Source organism: Halteromyces radiatus, assembly GCF_025201355.1.
Source record: "Halteromyces radiatus strain CBS 162.75 chromosome Unknown BX664scaffold_3, whole genome shotgun sequence".
Classification (NCBI taxonomy): domain Eukaryota; kingdom Fungi; phylum Mucoromycota; class Mucoromycetes; order Mucorales; family Cunninghamellaceae; genus Halteromyces; species Halteromyces radiatus.
In genome coordinates this window covers 154,024-170,670 of record NW_026251689.1, presented here as the reverse complement: position 1 = coordinate 170,670, position 16,647 = coordinate 154,024, and the positions used below count along the sequence as shown (strand labels likewise).

The 16,647-nt window shown below is 32.8% G+C and overlaps 9 protein-coding genes across 9 annotated transcripts; 3 read left to right on the top strand and 6 right to left on the bottom strand.

Moving 5' to 3' along the window:
* Positions 1-429: 429 nt before the first annotated feature.
* BX664DRAFT_327472 (armadillo-type protein) lies at positions 430-4,730 on the bottom strand. The gene is made up of 16 exons (XM_051544420.1): positions 4,621-4,730; positions 4,377-4,510; positions 4,237-4,295; positions 4,026-4,130; positions 3,877-3,954; positions 3,741-3,794; positions 3,517-3,663; positions 3,364-3,440; positions 3,206-3,281; positions 3,001-3,150; positions 2,825-2,935; positions 2,420-2,746; positions 1,907-2,359; positions 1,185-1,830; positions 1,023-1,131; positions 430-926 (listed from the first exon to the last, which is right to left on the bottom strand). The coding sequence occupies exons 2-16, from the start codon at positions 4,414-4,416 to the stop codon at positions 767-769; spliced, it is 2,592 nt and encodes an 863-aa protein (XP_051400971.1). The 5' UTR covers positions 4,417-4,510; positions 4,621-4,730; the 3' UTR covers positions 430-766.
* A 374-nt stretch (positions 4,731-5,104) lies between these two features.
* On the bottom strand, positions 5,105-5,881 carry BX664DRAFT_327469 (Sedlin). The gene is made up of 5 exons (XM_051544419.1): positions 5,760-5,881; positions 5,599-5,681; positions 5,455-5,516; positions 5,292-5,377; positions 5,105-5,220 (listed from the first exon to the last, which is right to left on the bottom strand). Exons 1-5 carry the CDS (start codon positions 5,859-5,861, stop codon positions 5,128-5,130), a joined length of 426 nt encoding a protein of 141 aa, XP_051400970.1. The 5' UTR covers positions 5,862-5,881; the 3' UTR covers positions 5,105-5,127.
* A 197-nt stretch (positions 5,882-6,078) lies between these two features.
* On the bottom strand, positions 6,079-8,196 carry BX664DRAFT_89088 (kinase-like domain-containing protein). The gene is made up of 5 exons (XM_051549782.1): positions 8,104-8,196; positions 7,712-7,983; positions 7,488-7,642; positions 6,814-7,348; positions 6,079-6,716 (listed from the first exon to the last, which is right to left on the bottom strand). Exons 2-5 carry the CDS (start codon positions 7,769-7,771, stop codon positions 6,111-6,113), a joined length of 1,356 nt encoding a protein of 451 aa, XP_051400969.1. The 5' UTR covers positions 7,772-7,983; positions 8,104-8,196; the 3' UTR covers positions 6,079-6,110.
* A 288-nt stretch (positions 8,197-8,484) lies between these two features.
* On the bottom strand, positions 8,485-9,475 carry BX664DRAFT_327465 (HIT-like domain-containing protein). Its single transcript, XM_051544418.1, has 4 exons — positions 9,242-9,475; positions 9,011-9,128; positions 8,834-8,909; positions 8,485-8,762 (listed from the first exon to the last, which is right to left on the bottom strand). Exons 1-4 carry the CDS (start codon positions 9,434-9,436, stop codon positions 8,597-8,599), a joined length of 555 nt encoding a protein of 184 aa, XP_051400968.1. The 5' UTR covers positions 9,437-9,475; the 3' UTR covers positions 8,485-8,596.
* An 846-nt stretch (positions 9,476-10,321) lies between these two features.
* Positions 10,322-11,751, bottom strand: BX664DRAFT_327460 (mitochondrial import inner membrane translocase subunit Tim54). Its single transcript, XM_051544417.1, has 3 exons — positions 11,573-11,751; positions 11,423-11,512; positions 10,322-11,356 (listed from the first exon to the last, which is right to left on the bottom strand). The coding sequence occupies exons 1-3, from the start codon at positions 11,741-11,743 to the stop codon at positions 10,457-10,459; spliced, it is 1,161 nt and encodes a 386-aa protein (XP_051400967.1). The 5' UTR covers positions 11,744-11,751; the 3' UTR covers positions 10,322-10,456.
* A 662-nt stretch (positions 11,752-12,413) lies between these two features.
* On the top strand, positions 12,414-14,357 carry BX664DRAFT_347795 (uncharacterized protein; the record flags this gene model as incomplete). Its single annotated transcript, XM_051547559.1, has 1 exon — positions 12,414-14,357. The coding sequence occupies one exon, from the start codon at positions 12,414-12,416 to the stop codon at positions 14,355-14,357; it is 1,944 nt and encodes a 647-aa protein (XP_051400966.1).
* A 40-nt stretch (positions 14,358-14,397) lies between these two features.
* Positions 14,398-14,799, top strand: BX664DRAFT_327458 (uncharacterized protein; the record flags this gene model as incomplete). Its single annotated transcript, XM_051544416.1, has 1 exon — positions 14,398-14,799. A coding segment is annotated over exon 1 (173 nt), but the record flags the coding sequence as incomplete, so codon positions are not given.
* A 287-nt stretch (positions 14,800-15,086) lies between these two features.
* On the bottom strand, positions 15,087-15,877 carry BX664DRAFT_327457 (cyclophilin-type peptidyl-prolyl cis-trans isomerase). Its single transcript, XM_051544415.1, has 4 exons — positions 15,827-15,877; positions 15,639-15,748; positions 15,465-15,560; positions 15,087-15,401 (listed from the first exon to the last, which is right to left on the bottom strand). The coding sequence occupies exons 2-4, from the start codon at positions 15,680-15,682 to the stop codon at positions 15,155-15,157; spliced, it is 387 nt and encodes a 128-aa protein (XP_051400964.1). The 5' UTR covers positions 15,683-15,748; positions 15,827-15,877; the 3' UTR covers positions 15,087-15,154.
* A 204-nt stretch (positions 15,878-16,081) lies between these two features.
* On the top strand, positions 16,082-16,646 carry BX664DRAFT_327455 (uncharacterized protein). The gene is made up of 2 exons (XM_051544414.1): positions 16,082-16,196; positions 16,255-16,646. Exons 1-2 carry the CDS (start codon positions 16,106-16,108, stop codon positions 16,419-16,421), a joined length of 258 nt encoding a protein of 85 aa, XP_051400963.1. The 5' UTR covers positions 16,082-16,105; the 3' UTR covers positions 16,422-16,646.
* The last annotated feature ends 1 nt before the right edge of the window (position 16,647 follows it).

Here is a 16,647-nt window from a genome sequence, read left to right as displayed (position 1 = left end):
TTTTTTTTTTATATAGTGAGAGATAAGTGGAAGAAGAAAAGACAAAGACGTCTCAAGGCCAAGAGAAAGAAGATGAGAGCTAGATCCAAATAGACAGCTCCCTGTTATGAAATGAAGCATGTATCTTGAAAAGGAAAAGAACAATGGAATGAATTATACAAAGCTGGAACAAACAATTTATGGACAAGAACATTGACCTGGTTTATCTTGAATATTTTATTCTTTTGTTACTTTTATCTATATATATTGTACATACTGCATTTTATTCAATAAAAAATTACTTTTTTTTGTTCCAATATTACCATCGTTTTTGACGTGTTTTAATATCCTTTCTTTTGTCTGTGTGTGTGTTTTTTTTCGCGTCCTAGGACAAATAATAATTTGTGTCACTTTAAAGAATAAATCAGTGAGACAATCATCATCGTTTGTTTGTTCAAATTTATTGGGGAAAGAAAAAAAAAAAAGGGAAAACTGGGGAAGGGTGTGTGTTGTTAAAATAAAAATAAAAAAAGATGCTTGGATGTAAATAAAAGAGAAATAAAAAGAAGGGGGAAAGGGGATTGGGGGTTAGGGGGTTGGGGGGATCAAAGTGTGAAATAGAATGGGAAAACAAATTCAACTAAAGGATGTAAAAAGAAAGCAAAAAAAAAAGTACATGTATGAATACAATAAAAAAAAAGTTGAGGATTGGTTTGTATAAAGTGACTATGATTAGACTATAATGATAAAGAAAAAGAGATAACTAAGAAAGAACTAAATCCAAATATCATTGACACGCTTGTTTAACCATTTCTTTTGCCCATCGAGAAGTATCCTTTGTTGCCTTGGTTGTGTGTCGTCCAATTCTTCCATCCTTCAAAAGTTTAGCTACCCATTCGTTGCTGAGATATATCTTAATATGTCCACCGAAAGTTTCAGCAAGATCACTATTTTAAAAAAAAAAAAAAAAAAAAAAAGATAAGATGGTCAATTACACATCGTAATAAATAATTCTTTTTTTTTTTTTTTTTATTGATCCTTACCCAACTAGTCCAATCAATGCACGGGTCAAATCATCAGACCTGTTTTGGTCATATGAAAGAGAACTAATGAATTGGAAAATGCTATCCATATGTGGTAGAAGAACTTGGACTATATTATAAACAATACATTAGATCATCATTACCAATATTATTATTTCTTACCATTTGGAGTGTTGCTCATTCCTTGGACGATACCCACATAAGCTTCCACATTGCCTTCAAGTAAAGAATTGACATAATCAATCATTTCATAGTTATCACTTGTAGCACGCATTTGACCAGCTTGCTGTAATACCATGATCACTACTTCAAGATAAGGTTCAAATTTTTCACCAATGGCCAAAGCAATATCACCAAAACAGGAGAGAATACAGGGTTTGACACTTCGATGAAGAATAGGGCTTTGTAAGTTGGATACTAGTAATTGCATGAATTCATTACAGTAAGGAGCTGCAGCTTGTCCAAGAGCACGGCAGATGTCACCAATGATGCCTACTGCAATAAGACAAAGTTGATATTCTTGAGGGTTTTGAAGAGCAGCACAAAGTATAGGTACAAATGTATCAGCATATCGAATAAAATCAGCTTCAAGAACAGTAGTCATGGCACCAATGGTCAAAAAGGCATCTTCAGTTGTAGTAGCTTGTTTGGATGATGTATTCAATAGTTGGAGTACCACTGTCATAATACGATCAGACACATTGAAAATATCTTGAGGTAAACGACGAATACTATTAGTAAGAACACCAAGTAAACTTGATTGCAATTCAGAATGTTCTGCACGATCATCAGCATCCAAAATTTGATTCTATATATTATAAAAAATAATAATCAGTATTCTGTTTATATATGCAATTTTTTTTTCTTATAAAAAGAAAACATACTTCCATGGCAATAGCTGCTTCAAGTCGATCCAAAATTGCCAATACCACTTTTTGAACCATGGGAATACAATCATTCGCTGAGAACATGATCAAGGAAGAAACAGCTTCATAAGCAGAAGTGCGACAATTGGCCTCATTGTCACTACGCTCAGTGAATTGTAAAAGAGCAGTGACAATACCTTCAAAGTAAGCAGACATGACACTTGTAGGTTCTTCGAGACCAGGAGAATTGCCTAATTGTTCAGCAAGATTCATCAATGACCAACAGCAATTTCCAACAATTCGAGGATTGTCTTGTAAACCACGTAATAAAGAAGATACCAATTCATGTAAATGAATATCAGGTTTGATACAAGTAGGAAGAAGTTCACATACACGACCCAAAGTCCAAGCCACAGTATCCTTGACATTCACAACAGGGTCTTGCATCATAGTGATCAATGTAGGAAGTGCCTAGAGAAACAAATAGTCAGTCCAAACCATTCAACCCAAAAAAAAAAAAAAAAAACTTACTTGATCAACTAAAGGTTTCAAAACATCCACATCAGGTCCGTCCAAAATAGATCCAAAAGCCATAACAGCAGCTTCACGGTAACGCCAATCATTATTTCTTATATTTGAATCTACAAAAGGTACAATAGGGGTAATAACGGCATTATGCACACATTGGGCTAAAAGAGCAAGGCAAGTAGCAGAGGCCATCGATACGTTCCATTCATCTTCATCTTCATCTTCTTCTTGTTTAGTAAGAAGCCATAATAATACGGGAACAATATCATTGAGAGCTTGACCAGCAAAATTATAACATACACGATCGGGTTCTTCACCAACTTCATGAGCCTATACAATACATATAACATTAGTAAATTTATATATATGCACATCGCATCATGTTTATATTTTTTTTCCTTTACTTACATCAGCCATTTCTTCTTTAACTTCCATTTCAACATCACAAACAGTAGACCAAAATTCAATAGCTTGTAATGCTACCTTTTCTTCAGGATCATTCATACCAGATACCGTCAACTAATCAATAATTAATACAAGTCAGTTTAAAAAAAAGGAACTTTCATTATATTTATTTCACTTACCCCAAACAAGGCTTTTTCCATATAAAAGTGCATCATATAATAATAGAGTTGCATGATACGAACCAAACATTCATAAGCGCTAACCTTGATTTCACTGGATTCACTTTGAGTAGCTTCACAAACAACTTGCATAATAAAGTTACGTTCACCCTAACAAAGAATTATATTCAATTTCCATCATTCTAGCTCTTTTTTTTTTTTTTACCTCTCGTTCAAAATTGTCCTTGATAAATTCAAGTGAATTGTATAATGCCTTGGTAGCTTCCAAACGTACTTCATTACTACATAAAAAAAGAAAGAAAAGAATCAGTCTCATGATATGATTTATCCTAATATAGATATATGATATTTTTTTTAACTTACTTTTGTTCTTCCTTGCGAGCACCTTGAACCACGGCAGTGAGAATTTCATTTGATTGACTAGATAAAACATTGGGATGCTATAAACAAAAAAAAAAAAAAAAGAAGGTGAATAAACAAGGAAAAACACTATAGAAAATCGTATCAATAACTTACCACAGATTCACATACGAAACCAATTGTCTTCAAAGTAGCTTGCTTGAGGTTTGCATTATCGGTATTTGTAACGTTGTCGAGTAGCACATGGATCAAGTCTTGCCATTGAGCTCGGGGTAATTCAATTTCAGCAATAGCAGCAATAACCTAGATTAAAGAACATTAATATAATGAAAATAAAAAGATATATATAGAACACAATTGATTATGATCATCTTATTTACCTGACTTGCACCTTGACCAGCAGTTTTCTTGGGAGATGCCAATGTTAACAATACCTATAAAGTAATATATATATAAATAAAATCAATAAACACCTTTCCGCAGCATTCACACTTTCATTCTTTAATTTCAACTTACAGCTTGTTTAATTTGAGCTTTACTATTTTCATCCACTGCTAACCAACGAAGAGCTTGTTCTTCTCGACGTGCAAATTCCTAAAAAAAAAAAAATGAATGTGTTAGAACAAAAAAAAAAAAATTATTGATACTCTTTTTTTTTTTTTTACCTTTGCAGATAAACTATTCTTTAAAGCAAGAGCAGCAGCTTGACGGATATCATCGGTGATTTGTTCGTTGGCCAAAACTTGACAAAGCATAAGTACATAACTTGGCTATAAAGAATAAAAAAAAGAAACCCAAGGATAGCGAAAGTTTTAGAATCCAAAAGTCAATAACTTCTAGTTCATTTCTTTTTCCATATGATCCTAAATAACTTACATAATCCTCTTGAGCAAATAGTTCCAACTTTTGTACAGCATCTTCACGAATGGTACGATCTAAAATAAATAAATAAATAAATATACGAGTGAGTATAAGAGAGAAAAAAAAGTATATATATTTCCATCCATAAACTTTACCAGGTGAAAGAGTATTAGAAAGAAGAGTAGGGACGTCCATGATAAAGTTGATCCGTTATAGTTCTTCTCGGGTAATATATAAATTGAAGGTGTATGTATAAAAGGATTGTTTTTTTTCTTTCTTTTCTAAGTTTCTATATAGATCGAGATAAAAAGAAAGTAAGTTGAATGGTGATAAAATAAATAGATCGGTTATAGATCAATAGTATACTTTTTTCGTTATATTCATTTTCTTATGATTTACCGGTATGGAATAATAGAGGAAGGTTGAAACTAACAAAAGAAAAGAAAAAAAAAAGATCTTGGAATACCAAAAAACTTTTGTACAAAAAGAAGGAGAAAGAAAAAAAAGCGACAGACGGAGAAAGTCCAAAAGAAAAAAAAAAAATGGAGAGGGAAAAAAAAATGTTCTGGAAAAATTAGAGCAAGAAAAAAAAAAACGCGACAAAAAGATGACGCACCCAAATCAAAAAAGAACTGTGACTCTCTCATTCAAAGCTTTACCATAGACAATTTGAAATTACAACCCCGCCGCATTATACGTTTAAACGATCGTATGAGATATGAGAATTGCAAAATAGTATTAAAAAAAGAAAACAATGAAAACCGTATATCCTCTCCTTGCCATATCTATTCTAGATTGATTGATGATCAGAGATGTATATAGTGATTGCTATCACTTCTTTCTTTTCAAATACACAGTTCACACTACCCATCATAAATATAAATAAATGGTAAATAAATATTTTATTTAAAGGAATCTTCGTGCAATCATTTTCACACGACTATCAAATTGTGTACTAGTAATTGTGCTATTCTTTTCATAAAATGGGTTCATCAATACCTATTATAAAAGCAGGAAACAAAATTAAAGTGAATAATTCTTTCTTGTTTTATTTTTTTTTATTTATTTACCTTGATATACTGTTCATAGATTTCATTAAAAAAGTTCTTGATACTATCTTCAGATTTCTGATCGTGTAACAGCATAAACTTGACATCTAATAATAATAATAATAATAAAAATTACTGTCAGTATCAATAAAATAAATAATCCATATCTTGATTAATCACTTACTTCCAGCAGTAACAAAACAAGAAACAAAATATTCATTGAATCTATCTATTGATTTCAGATACCTAAATAAATCATTAATCATATAAGTGCCCTGAGTCATTTCTTTTTCTTTTTTTTAAAAAAAAAAATATAATCAAGACTTACATAGCTTGTGTATTCCACTGTACTTCTTCTACAACGTCTAATGCAGCATGAACAATGAATTGATTCAAATGTTTATGATCATCCTTCTAGTTACAATAACATATTAGACCATTCATCCCTTTATATATATATATATATCTATGATTTTCTTTCTTACTTACACGATTGGGATCATTGATAGATGAGGATCTTGAAGAGGGTATAATATCAGTTTCATATAAAGGATTATCTGTTGCACCGATCACCACAAAGTAATATTGCATAATACTAATGAATATAAAAATTGAAGATAAAAAGCGAAAGAATACATAAAAAACTAAAATCTCTCAAACATCGATATTATTCGCGGAGTTTAGGCTTGTCCAATCATCATCCAAATTCACTTTTTCTTTATTATATAGGGGTATGTGTAAAAAAATATATAAAAACAAAATTGGATAAAAAATAATAGAATTAATAGAAACTAACTAATTGATAATCATATTCTAAACTAAGAGGCACACTAAGGAAATTCAATTTTTCCGGTCCAGCGGCATGATTGGGTTCGATAGGTGTTCATTGTTGTTGTTGTTTTTGCGTCGTCCAATTAAGGTTGCACTGTCCAAATTCAAGTCAAACAACTTCGATCTAAGACATTGATCATCATCATCCTCTTTGATTTTTCCTTGCTTATTCAGTGTAATGTGCAATGAATGTGATAGGTTGAATTTACTGAATTGATCGTCATTTGTTGTTGTTGCTGTTGGTGATAGTTCACCGTCATTACTTTGAAAACTGTTGCAAGTTGTATCGCCAATGGGAGTATCTTCACTACTATCATCATCATCATCGTCATCATCGTCATCTGTCAAATAGTATCCAAAAAAGGGTCGATAGAATTTCTGGGTTTTCTTTCGATGAGCTTGTTCTTCTGATTTTCTGTGTATCTTGCAAGAAATATCAAATAATTCTTTCATAGAAGAAACCGTATTTTGGAATAAATCATCATGCCGATTACCAATCAGAATGTGTTTGGGTTTGGTAGCTGCAATTGTTTCTTTGGCGATAGAGGTAGTTGTTGATGGTGGAATCAAGATATCACCAACGGCTTTGGAGGGCTCATCATCTGAAGTAACTGACTGTACAAAAATAAATAAAACCAATAAGCAGGACAAACATTAGTTCATCGTCTTCCTTTTTTTTTTTTTTTTTTTTTTTTTTGTTGATGAATTTTACCTGTTTGTTCATCCAAGGATGTTGCATAAATTGATGAATGTCATATCGTTCATTAGGGTCCACGCACAATAAATGAGCCACCAGGTCCTTGGCATCGTCAGAAACAGAATCCCACCACGGAGATAGAAATGAGTAATGTCCCCTTGCCACTTTTTCGGTCAGAATATCAATGGAATCATCATAAAAGGGAGGGAAACCACAAAGCATAGTATACAATACACAGCCCATCGAATAAATATCCACTGACTTGGTATATCTTTCGTTGCGCACTATTTCTGGAGCAGTGTAGCCGACTGTACCACATGGAGTTCTTGTCTGTTGATCCCAGATCACCTTGGATAGACCAAAATCAGCAATCTTGACTTTACCAATACCACCACCACCATAATTTGCAATAAATCTACCTTCATCTACTTTGGGTTCATCGAGATCATCATCAATGGCATTGATTTGAGGTTGAGAAGAACTTGAGGAAGATGTATCTCGTTGTATAAATGGTATTGGTTCGAATAACAAATTTTCAGGTTTGATGTCCCTAAAAAGTCATCATCAATAATAAAAAAAAAAAAAAAAAAATACAAATGTTCGGTTAGTGCCTGTAAATGAATAAGAATGCTTCCCAGTCCAAATAAATGAAAAAAAAAGGGAATAATTTTAAACCTAAATAATTTTACCTATGAACGATCCCTTTGTCTTCGTGTAAGTAACGTATACCTTCAGCAACTTGAGATATACAATGACGAGCAAGATCTTCACTAAAATAAGTAAGATGAACAATTTGATGAAAGAGTTCTCCACCTTGGCATAATTCCAGAATGAGAAAATAATACTAAATATCATTAAAAACATTAGTAAAGTGAAAAGACAATTTTCTAATGTATTTATAATTTCAACTTACTTCATTTGTTTCGATAAATCCTAATAGCTTGATAATGGATTCATGTTGTATTGATCGCATGAGTTGGACTTCTTTAAGGACTCCGGCTCTCTATTTATAATATAATAAAATCATTAGATAAATCCAATATTGTAACAATGTTTGCAAACCCCGTGACCAAAAAAAAAAAAATTACTTGGTTTGAGTTTAACTCTAGTTTTCGGACCACCTTGATAGCCACGTTGTCATGAGTCTTTTGATCCAAGGCCTTGTAAACATCGGAAAAGGCACCACTATTTTATATATATATATAAAATAAAAAATAAAAATACAAAAAAAAAAAAGGATCATAGATGAGAATGCTTATGCATTTTTAAATTATCAAAGCCCACAATAAACGTATTAGTACTTACTCGCCTAATTTGTCCAAAAGTTGATAACGTTCAAGTCCTGCATAGACTGGTAAGTCTTGTTCATACTCTGTATCTTGTTTTTCCGTGTCGTCCAAAGTAGGAATGGTAGTTTTGGAAGATTCCACTTTTGTTAAAATAGTGTTGTTGGGTAGAAAAAACGATCCAAGTTGTTGAAAGAAGGACATGGTACTAGTTGAAGCACAAAAAAGTTTAAATAAAAAAAGTTGAAGTAACGACGAAGCCGTTATGCTTTTTTTTTATTATTATTATAACTTGACCTTACCTAAAACAAAAAGAAAAAGTAAAGATAAGACAAGGAAAAAACAAAGTCAAAGAGGTATAAATAAATATCTAAACTATTAAGTGAGTATATGTTGAAGTACAAAGAATAATAATAAAAAAAAAAAAAGAGTAAAGGAAAAGAAAAGAAAAAGAAAGAAAAGGAAAGAAAAAGGTAGGACTTTTAAATAAAAAGAAATATAACAAAAATGGATCAGGACTTGAGCTGGTGCAAATGGGCTAAAAGTGTAGATGCTTCCAAGTACCAGATTCGACCAGACATATACTTCCATTTTCGCCAGTTGTTCTTGAAGGGACCACCAATGACATGCATATGTAGATGTGGAACAGAGTTGAAAGGAGGTACATGAAATCCTAACCTTTAATAGAAATTATAATGGGTCATTCATCAATCATTTCATCATCATATATATATTATTGTTTTGTTTACCTGATTTGATCCTTATCATTGATCTCATAACCTTGTTCTTTCAATAATTGCTGACCCAGACCAATCATTTGTTGCACTAAAACAGAACCATCATCAATATATAAAAGGTTTCATTGTTGGTTATGGTTCTTTGTTATATATGTATAAAACCATCGTCACCCCCTTTTTTTTTTTTACCTAATGATATATCCTTTTTTTCTAGATCCTTCACTGTTCCAATATGATTCCGAGGTATCACGAGAAAATGTATTTTGGCGGCTGGAGAACGATCTCTGAAAGCTATCAAATCTTCTGTCTAAAATAAAACATACATAAAGTCCAACATAAATAATAATAATAAAAACCAAGTTAGACCCGTTGGGAATGAGTACCTCACCACATAACACCTTTCTTATCAATGTAACTTACTTCTTGGACAATAGAAAAACCATTTTCAGTAGAGACAGTACAAAAAGGACAAGATCGACCAAAGCAACCAAACATGATGGAACGAAAGAAACGGAAAAGAACAAGAGGTAAAGAATTCCGAACCTGTTTGGGATATATAATGATTGATTGTCCGATGATCGCTAAACATATATAATTCCAAGGTACCCAAATCATTCAAAGACATGTATATAAAAAAAAAATGTATATTCTTTATTGCACATATCAAATCATAATAAAAAGAAAGAGTGGTATATCATCATACTAAACTATCAAGAAGAGAAACTATCTTCACTAGGAATTTTCTCTTTGGGATGTTTTGCCTAAAGATATAAAGAGAAAAGAAAAAGAGAAAGTATAAATACAAGTAGTCTTTCGTGTTTTCTAATACCAAACTATCACAAAAAAAAAGGACTTACTTCCATATGTTGTACTAATAGTTTGTAGTTTGCCATTTGACCCATGCAAGTAGGGCATTTGATCTTTGAAAACAGTAGAGTGAATAAAGAAGAGAATAAAAAAAAAGTGAGAAAAACGGTTGCTTTTTTTCTTTTTTTTTTTTTTTTTTTTTTTTTGTTGACAACTATATATACACTTACTTGAAGACCAGCTTGACGAGCACCTAATTGGGATCCACTTTTAGCTCTCTTGGCGGCTTCTTTTTGAGCTTTTTGTCTATAAGAGAAAGTAAAATTGTAAGAAAGAAGACAAGAAAAGGAAATTGAATAAGTACTAACGGGGATATATTTGAGAAACTTGTTGATTCACCTTGCTTGTTCTTTTTGGGCACCACGAGCCATCCTAATCGCCGGAAAGAAAAGTAAAAAAAAAAAAAAAAAGGAGAAAGAGAAAAGAATCCCCCTGTCCCTTGTTTTCTCTTTCCAAAGTACAGGATTCAATCACCGACCAAGAGGTTTAAAAAAAAAAAATACCTCTTGGATATGATCATCCACCATGCTTCAACCTAAATCACATATTATTCATCATCTATCGCTGCCTATTATTTAATTATTGCCCATAATTACCATTACTTTTTCAAACCGACATGATAAAAATATTATGTTTTTTGACAATCAAAGACCAGAAAATTTATTATAATTCACTAACGTATACACAGAAAAAAAAAAATCTAAATTCTATAGCAAGCATAAAAAAAAAAAGATATATATGAATGAGGAGGGGAAAGAATGTATATGACTAATTGGTATAAGTTTTCAATTCTTCTCTAACACGATCCTCGATTTGTATAGGTTGATCATCGTTTCTTGCAGACTTGGCTTCATCATCACCAACCCAATATTTCATTTCTTGATAACCAACATCAATATCTTCTATAGCCAAAGGTTTTGTCTTGTTCAATGCCAAAGATACAGCATATTCTCCAAATCGTTCAATGCGTTGATAATCCGCTAACCACATATAGATACGGTAAGGAATATTAGTCCATCCAATGATATTTTCATGAGGAATGTATATAACAGGCGAAAGCGAAGCAGGTACATTGAATCTATCTTTTTCATTCGTGACTACATTATCATCCATACGCATCAAATTGTCGTCCTTATTGTCATCGTTGATGTTTTCTTGTTGGTTAGTATTGGACATGAATTCAGGTTGTTTATTGTTGTCACCGACGACGTTTTCTTGTTGATTAGAATCTGACATGATTACTTCAGACTGTTCATAAGATGCTGATGTTTCATCCAAAGAAGAAGTGTTTGAAGATTCATCTTCTTTTGTCGTCTTGTTTTGTTCATCCTTTGTTTTTTGTTCCAGTGCTAAAGCTTCTTCCCGAGCCACTTGTTGTAAACTAACGGTGCATCCTTTATCCAGACCAGTAAGCAGTTCTCTCCAGGCATTACGTCCAATTGCAATCATGCCATCAAATTCATTTTCAGAAGTACGTTGTTGCTTGACAATGTCTTGCATAACAGGCGTAAATGGGTTCTGCGTTGTAGGTGAGACATTCGTTTCTGTTGATTGTTGTTGTTCATTCTTTCGAAGATTAATGACTTGTTCTCTAACCAACTTTTCAATTTGACCAGGTTCTCTTGCTTCCTTGACTTCATAATCTATAGCAGCAGCCACAAGAACGGGCTATATATAAAAAAAAAAAGTGAAATGTTAATTAACTAGACATACCATATTCATTTAATAAATTACCTTGATATATTCTCCAAACCAATTTCGACTTTTTTCTAAACCATCACCAGGAGGAGCTGTTATAAATATTTGTACTTTTCGAGGTCGTTCCTATAAAGAAAAAAAAAAGATTAATATAGAATAAAATAACATTATCTTTTTGAAGCTTACATGGACACCACAAGGACGATTCGCTAACCAAGATACTTTATCGCATAGAGCCTGACGAGATTGTTGAGCATAATATTTACTAGCATAATAACTTCCTCCAAGAGTACCAATTATTCCAGTAAAAATCACTGTACCACGAGAAGGTTTTTTAATTCCAAAAGGTAAAGACATTATTGCTTTTGGTGGAAAGAGGAGAAAAGGAAAAAAAAAAAAAAGAATCACATTGGTTGAAAGACACTTGTTCTCCACGCTTTTCAAATGCCGCGTGACTGTATAAAGTTTTTTACTTGTCAGTAGTCAAAAAGAATCAAAGAGTATATTGCATGATTTTTTCGCTTGAAATGAAAAAAAAGGAAGGGGAATTTATTTTTTTCCTGTCAGTAGTCGTCATCATCATAGTATCGGCAGTGATATTGATAGTGATACTGTATTAAACACCGGGAGTAGATCAAACTTTAAAAAAAATGGTCAAGAAAGAAGTAATGACAAAGCACGTGAATATAAAAAAAAAAAAAGAAGAAAAATTAGGGAGAGAGTATGTCAAGAATGCACGCATTAAAAATAATAAAACCATATGAAAATAGGTTCCCTTGTGACAGAGCAAAGAAAATGAGCGTTTCAAGTTTTTTTTTTTTTTTTTTCTTTTTTTATATCTTACTTGTTACTTGTTTCGAAATTATTTAAAACTCCATTCAACCATGCTTTTTTTTTTTTTTTATTTCTTTCTTTCTTTCTTTCTTTCTTTTTTCTTATTCTTCTTCTTTATTTTATTTTTATTTTTATTTTATTCTATATGATTGATATATTACCTGCTTCTTCTTTTTGTACAAATCACGAAATGATGTCTTCTAATGAAATTATCGTTAAAGCATCATCTTCATCTCCTCCACAATTTGAACCAAATTCTTACCTGTCACTTTCTTATTATGAAAACAATCCAAAAGCAAAGGATGAACTTATTCAAAAAGCAACAGTACGTCTACGTTGTCGATTATTACAAGAAGGTCTTACTGATGCCAACTCCAAAGTATCTCATTTATTATCAGAATTGGATAACCTTCGAATTGAACTTGCGACAACAGAAAACGTTTTATCCAAATTCGGGGACCCTGATGATCGACAAATTCAAGCCTTAGAACGACGTTTCAACACACATCAGTTACAACTTGACAATCTATTGGCTAATTCTAGGATTCATCAAGAAAAGGAACAAGTTACCAAACCATCATTACCTGCAAATGCTGTTTCTGCCTCTACTTCCTTTTCCTCCACTTTATCACGTATGTCCTCCATCTTCAGCTCTCGACAAAAATCAGTGAAAAAGAAACCTTCTACATCTACAGCTGCTGGCATGGTGACTTTACAACATAGTGAATCTTCAGATACCTGTTCAACAAGTGATGATGATTTGATGGATGCTACACCTTCGGTACAGGAAGCTCATGAAAGAAGGATACAACGACGTCGACGGGTCAAACAATTACGACAAGAATATCAACAGCGATTACGAATGTATGATCCTACCTGGAATGAAGATAATGATGATTGGAAAAGTGCTCATAGTCCTACTTCTTTGTCCATGGAAAAAGAAAAGCAACCAGATCAATTATTACAACCTGAACAACAAGAACAAAAACAACAACAAGAAGAACAAAAACAACAACAAGAGGAACAACAACAACAACAACAAGAAAAACAACAAGAAAAACAGCAACAACAGCGAGATCAACAGCATCCAAAGCATCATAAGCAGAATCACCAAAAACAACGTCATCAAAAGCAGAAACAGCCTGTTGTTTCCGACAATACACCGGGTAAAAGGCGACCTTCTCAACAAAAGCAACCTCAAACGTCATCATCAGCAAAGAAACCTATGACAACATCCATGGCCGCGCCACAATCCAATGCAACGCCCACTCAATGTCTATGCAAGAGAAAAACAAACAAGTCGGATCCTGTCAAACACCACAAAGCTGCATCTACTACCTCCAGAGCATACAAGAGCAAACAACCGGAAGTGAGCTCATCATCCATACCAGTGAAACAGCCGTTATTACCGATAGTAGATGAAACAGCTCTTACAAAACCACCCTCTTTGGATCAACCTGACTCAGCAATACCTCCACTTCGCCATATGAATAAAGTTGATGACAGTACACCACCGTTACAACATGGAGTAGCAGAATGGGTTTTGGAACAACAACAACAGCATCATCATCATCAGCATGAGCTTAGCAACGATATATCACATATGACACAAGTTGGAAAGGATGAAAAGAAGAATGATTCCTCAATTACGATGACACCATTGTTTTCACCATCACCACATCAAGCCAAACAACAACAACAACATTCATCCCATCTATTTGATGATCTTCTACAATGTTTGGATACTATCAGCGATTTGGGTAATGATTTTGGATTGGAACAAGATTTAAGGTGCATCTTATCACATCCAATGCAACACCATCATCATGATTCATCAGCTTGGTCTAGTGCATCCTCGTCCATCTCTTTAGACAAATTCAATATTCATTCGAAACAACTTCCATTTTATCTGTTACTGGCAAATCAAGGCTTGGGAGCATGCTCACGGTACTTACTGGCTTGGATGGACAAGAGCTTATCCTGGTGCAAATTCCTTGCTGTCTTATCCTTGGCTTGGTTGATCAGTTTAGGTCGTGGACCTGATCATATGTTATTATCACTTGACGATCTGGATTATTTGGACCTCATGGATGATCAGGACAATATGGATGATTATGGTTGGAGTTACTATTTATAGTCAATATGTTTATCCTCTTTCCTTTTTTTTTTTTTTTTTTTTTTTTTTTTGTACATATGTCCTTCTTTCTTTCCCTTTCACACATACATGGACACACAGACACTTTATTTTTTTTTATCAATCCTTTCATACTTACCCTATATATATATCTATATGCACATACCTCGTATTTAGTTACTTTTAGTATCTACTTCTTCTTGTTATTATTTTATACATATTCAGCTTTTGATTGACTCAATAAAGAATTACTTAGACAATATATAAATGGATGATTGTAATTTCAATAAGTTACATGAAACAATAAAAAAGCATATAGAGCTAAATTTAATTCTATATGGATAACGTTACAATGAAGAAGGCAAAACTTACGGTGACCATTCTAAAATAAGCATGATGTTGATGAATCTACCAATATAGACTTTATGATCAGGTGAAAAAAAAAAAAAAAAAAAAAAAAAAAACTCGACGCGTATTCTTCAAACATTCTTGATTACGTCGTGTTACAAGATGTGCAACTTTTTGGAAACACCTTTTATGGTCAATGCTATTCAATATAAAGAAACATGGACAGAATCTCAATTCACATCGAATAATCATTTGCTATCATTGTTCCTTTTCACACACCAGCATCCTTATTGAATCATGAGGATATAAATCTGTCGTCATTGATACTAAATACAAATTCATCCAAAAAAAAAAAAAAAAAAAATACATAGATACATACACACCTTGAAGATAAAAAAAAAAAATGGTCATTTTATTGTCATATATCATCTTATATTATAACATAATCTAATCTATTGTTTGATTTCACCACAATCGACAATCTTGACTTCATCAACAACACGGCCACTTTGACTACCAAGACCTTCCAACTTGTTCAAAAGTTCCTTACCGTCAGTAACCTCACCAAACACAGTATGAGCACCATTCAACCAAGGAGTTTCGTCAAAAGTAATGAAGAATTGAGATCCGTTAGTGTTAGGACCAGCATTGGCCATAGACAAAAGACCTTTGGAAGTATGTTTCAAAGTGAAGTTTTCACTAACAAAAAAAAAAAAATTGAATATATATCAACACATAAATCATTATCACACATCTCCTTACTCATTAAAAGTGCGACCATAGATGGATTCACCACCACGACCATCACCCAAAGTGAAATCACCACCTTGAGCCATGAAACCAGGAATAATACGGTGGCTATATGTCAGAAAATAAAACAAAACAAAAAAAAAAAGGTTAAGTTGAACCATGTTTTTCATTTTAATCACACTTTACAATTTACTACCCTTATAATGGAGAGGCTTTCCAGATTGACCCATTCCTTTTTCACCGGTACAAAGTGCACGGAAGTTTTCAGCAGTCTTGGGTACAGTGTCAGAAAAGAGCTTTTTTTTTTTTAATTGACAGATCAAAGATAGTTAAATAGTTAGCAACATATTGGTTTACCATATATTCTTTTTTACCTTGAAAGTTAATCTACCTGCGGGATTGTTATTGATAGCAATATCAAAAAAGACTTTAGGAAGATTCTTGGAGGCCATGGTGATTAAAATGTAAAGAGTAAAAAAAAAAAAAAAGAATGATCGCGCTTTATCCTTATTTTTTTACTTTTTGACATTTTCAACAGTCCGGGGGGTGCCTCGACGGACTTTAAAATGAGGTTTCCTTTTTTTTTTGTTTTGAAAATGGTCAAACAGTGGCTTTCCCTTTCCTTTTTTTTTTTTTTTTATTCTATTGAAACAATGCCTCGTTCTGCTTGGAAAGGACCTTTTTTTGTAGCTTTTCCTGGTCTTCGACAAGCTATTCAAAACGGTACTCCCATTGCTACACAAGGTATGATGAAAGTTAGACCACCGTCCAAAGAAAACTAATAATTTTTTTTTGTGAACAGCTCGTAGTTGTACTATTCTTCCATCCTTTGTCGGTCTCAAATTCCTCGTTCATAATGGAAAGGATTATTTACCGGTACATGTCACAGAAGAAATGATTGGTCATAAATTGGGTGAATTTGCTTTTACTCGTAAACGCTTCAGTTATCGATTCACCAAGGCCAAGTAAACAAGAACGAAACGAACGATTTATCCTACACTTATTCATCAACAAACGAATCACTTGAAATTATTACTATATCACTTTTTGTCATCATTTCTCCTTTTGTCATATTTTTTTTATCATTTTTATTTATATTCATTATGATATCTTTTACATCCTTTTTCTTCACTTTGTACATTTATTTTTCTTATTCTATCCATTATCTTTTTTTTTTTTTTTTTTGCAATAGATC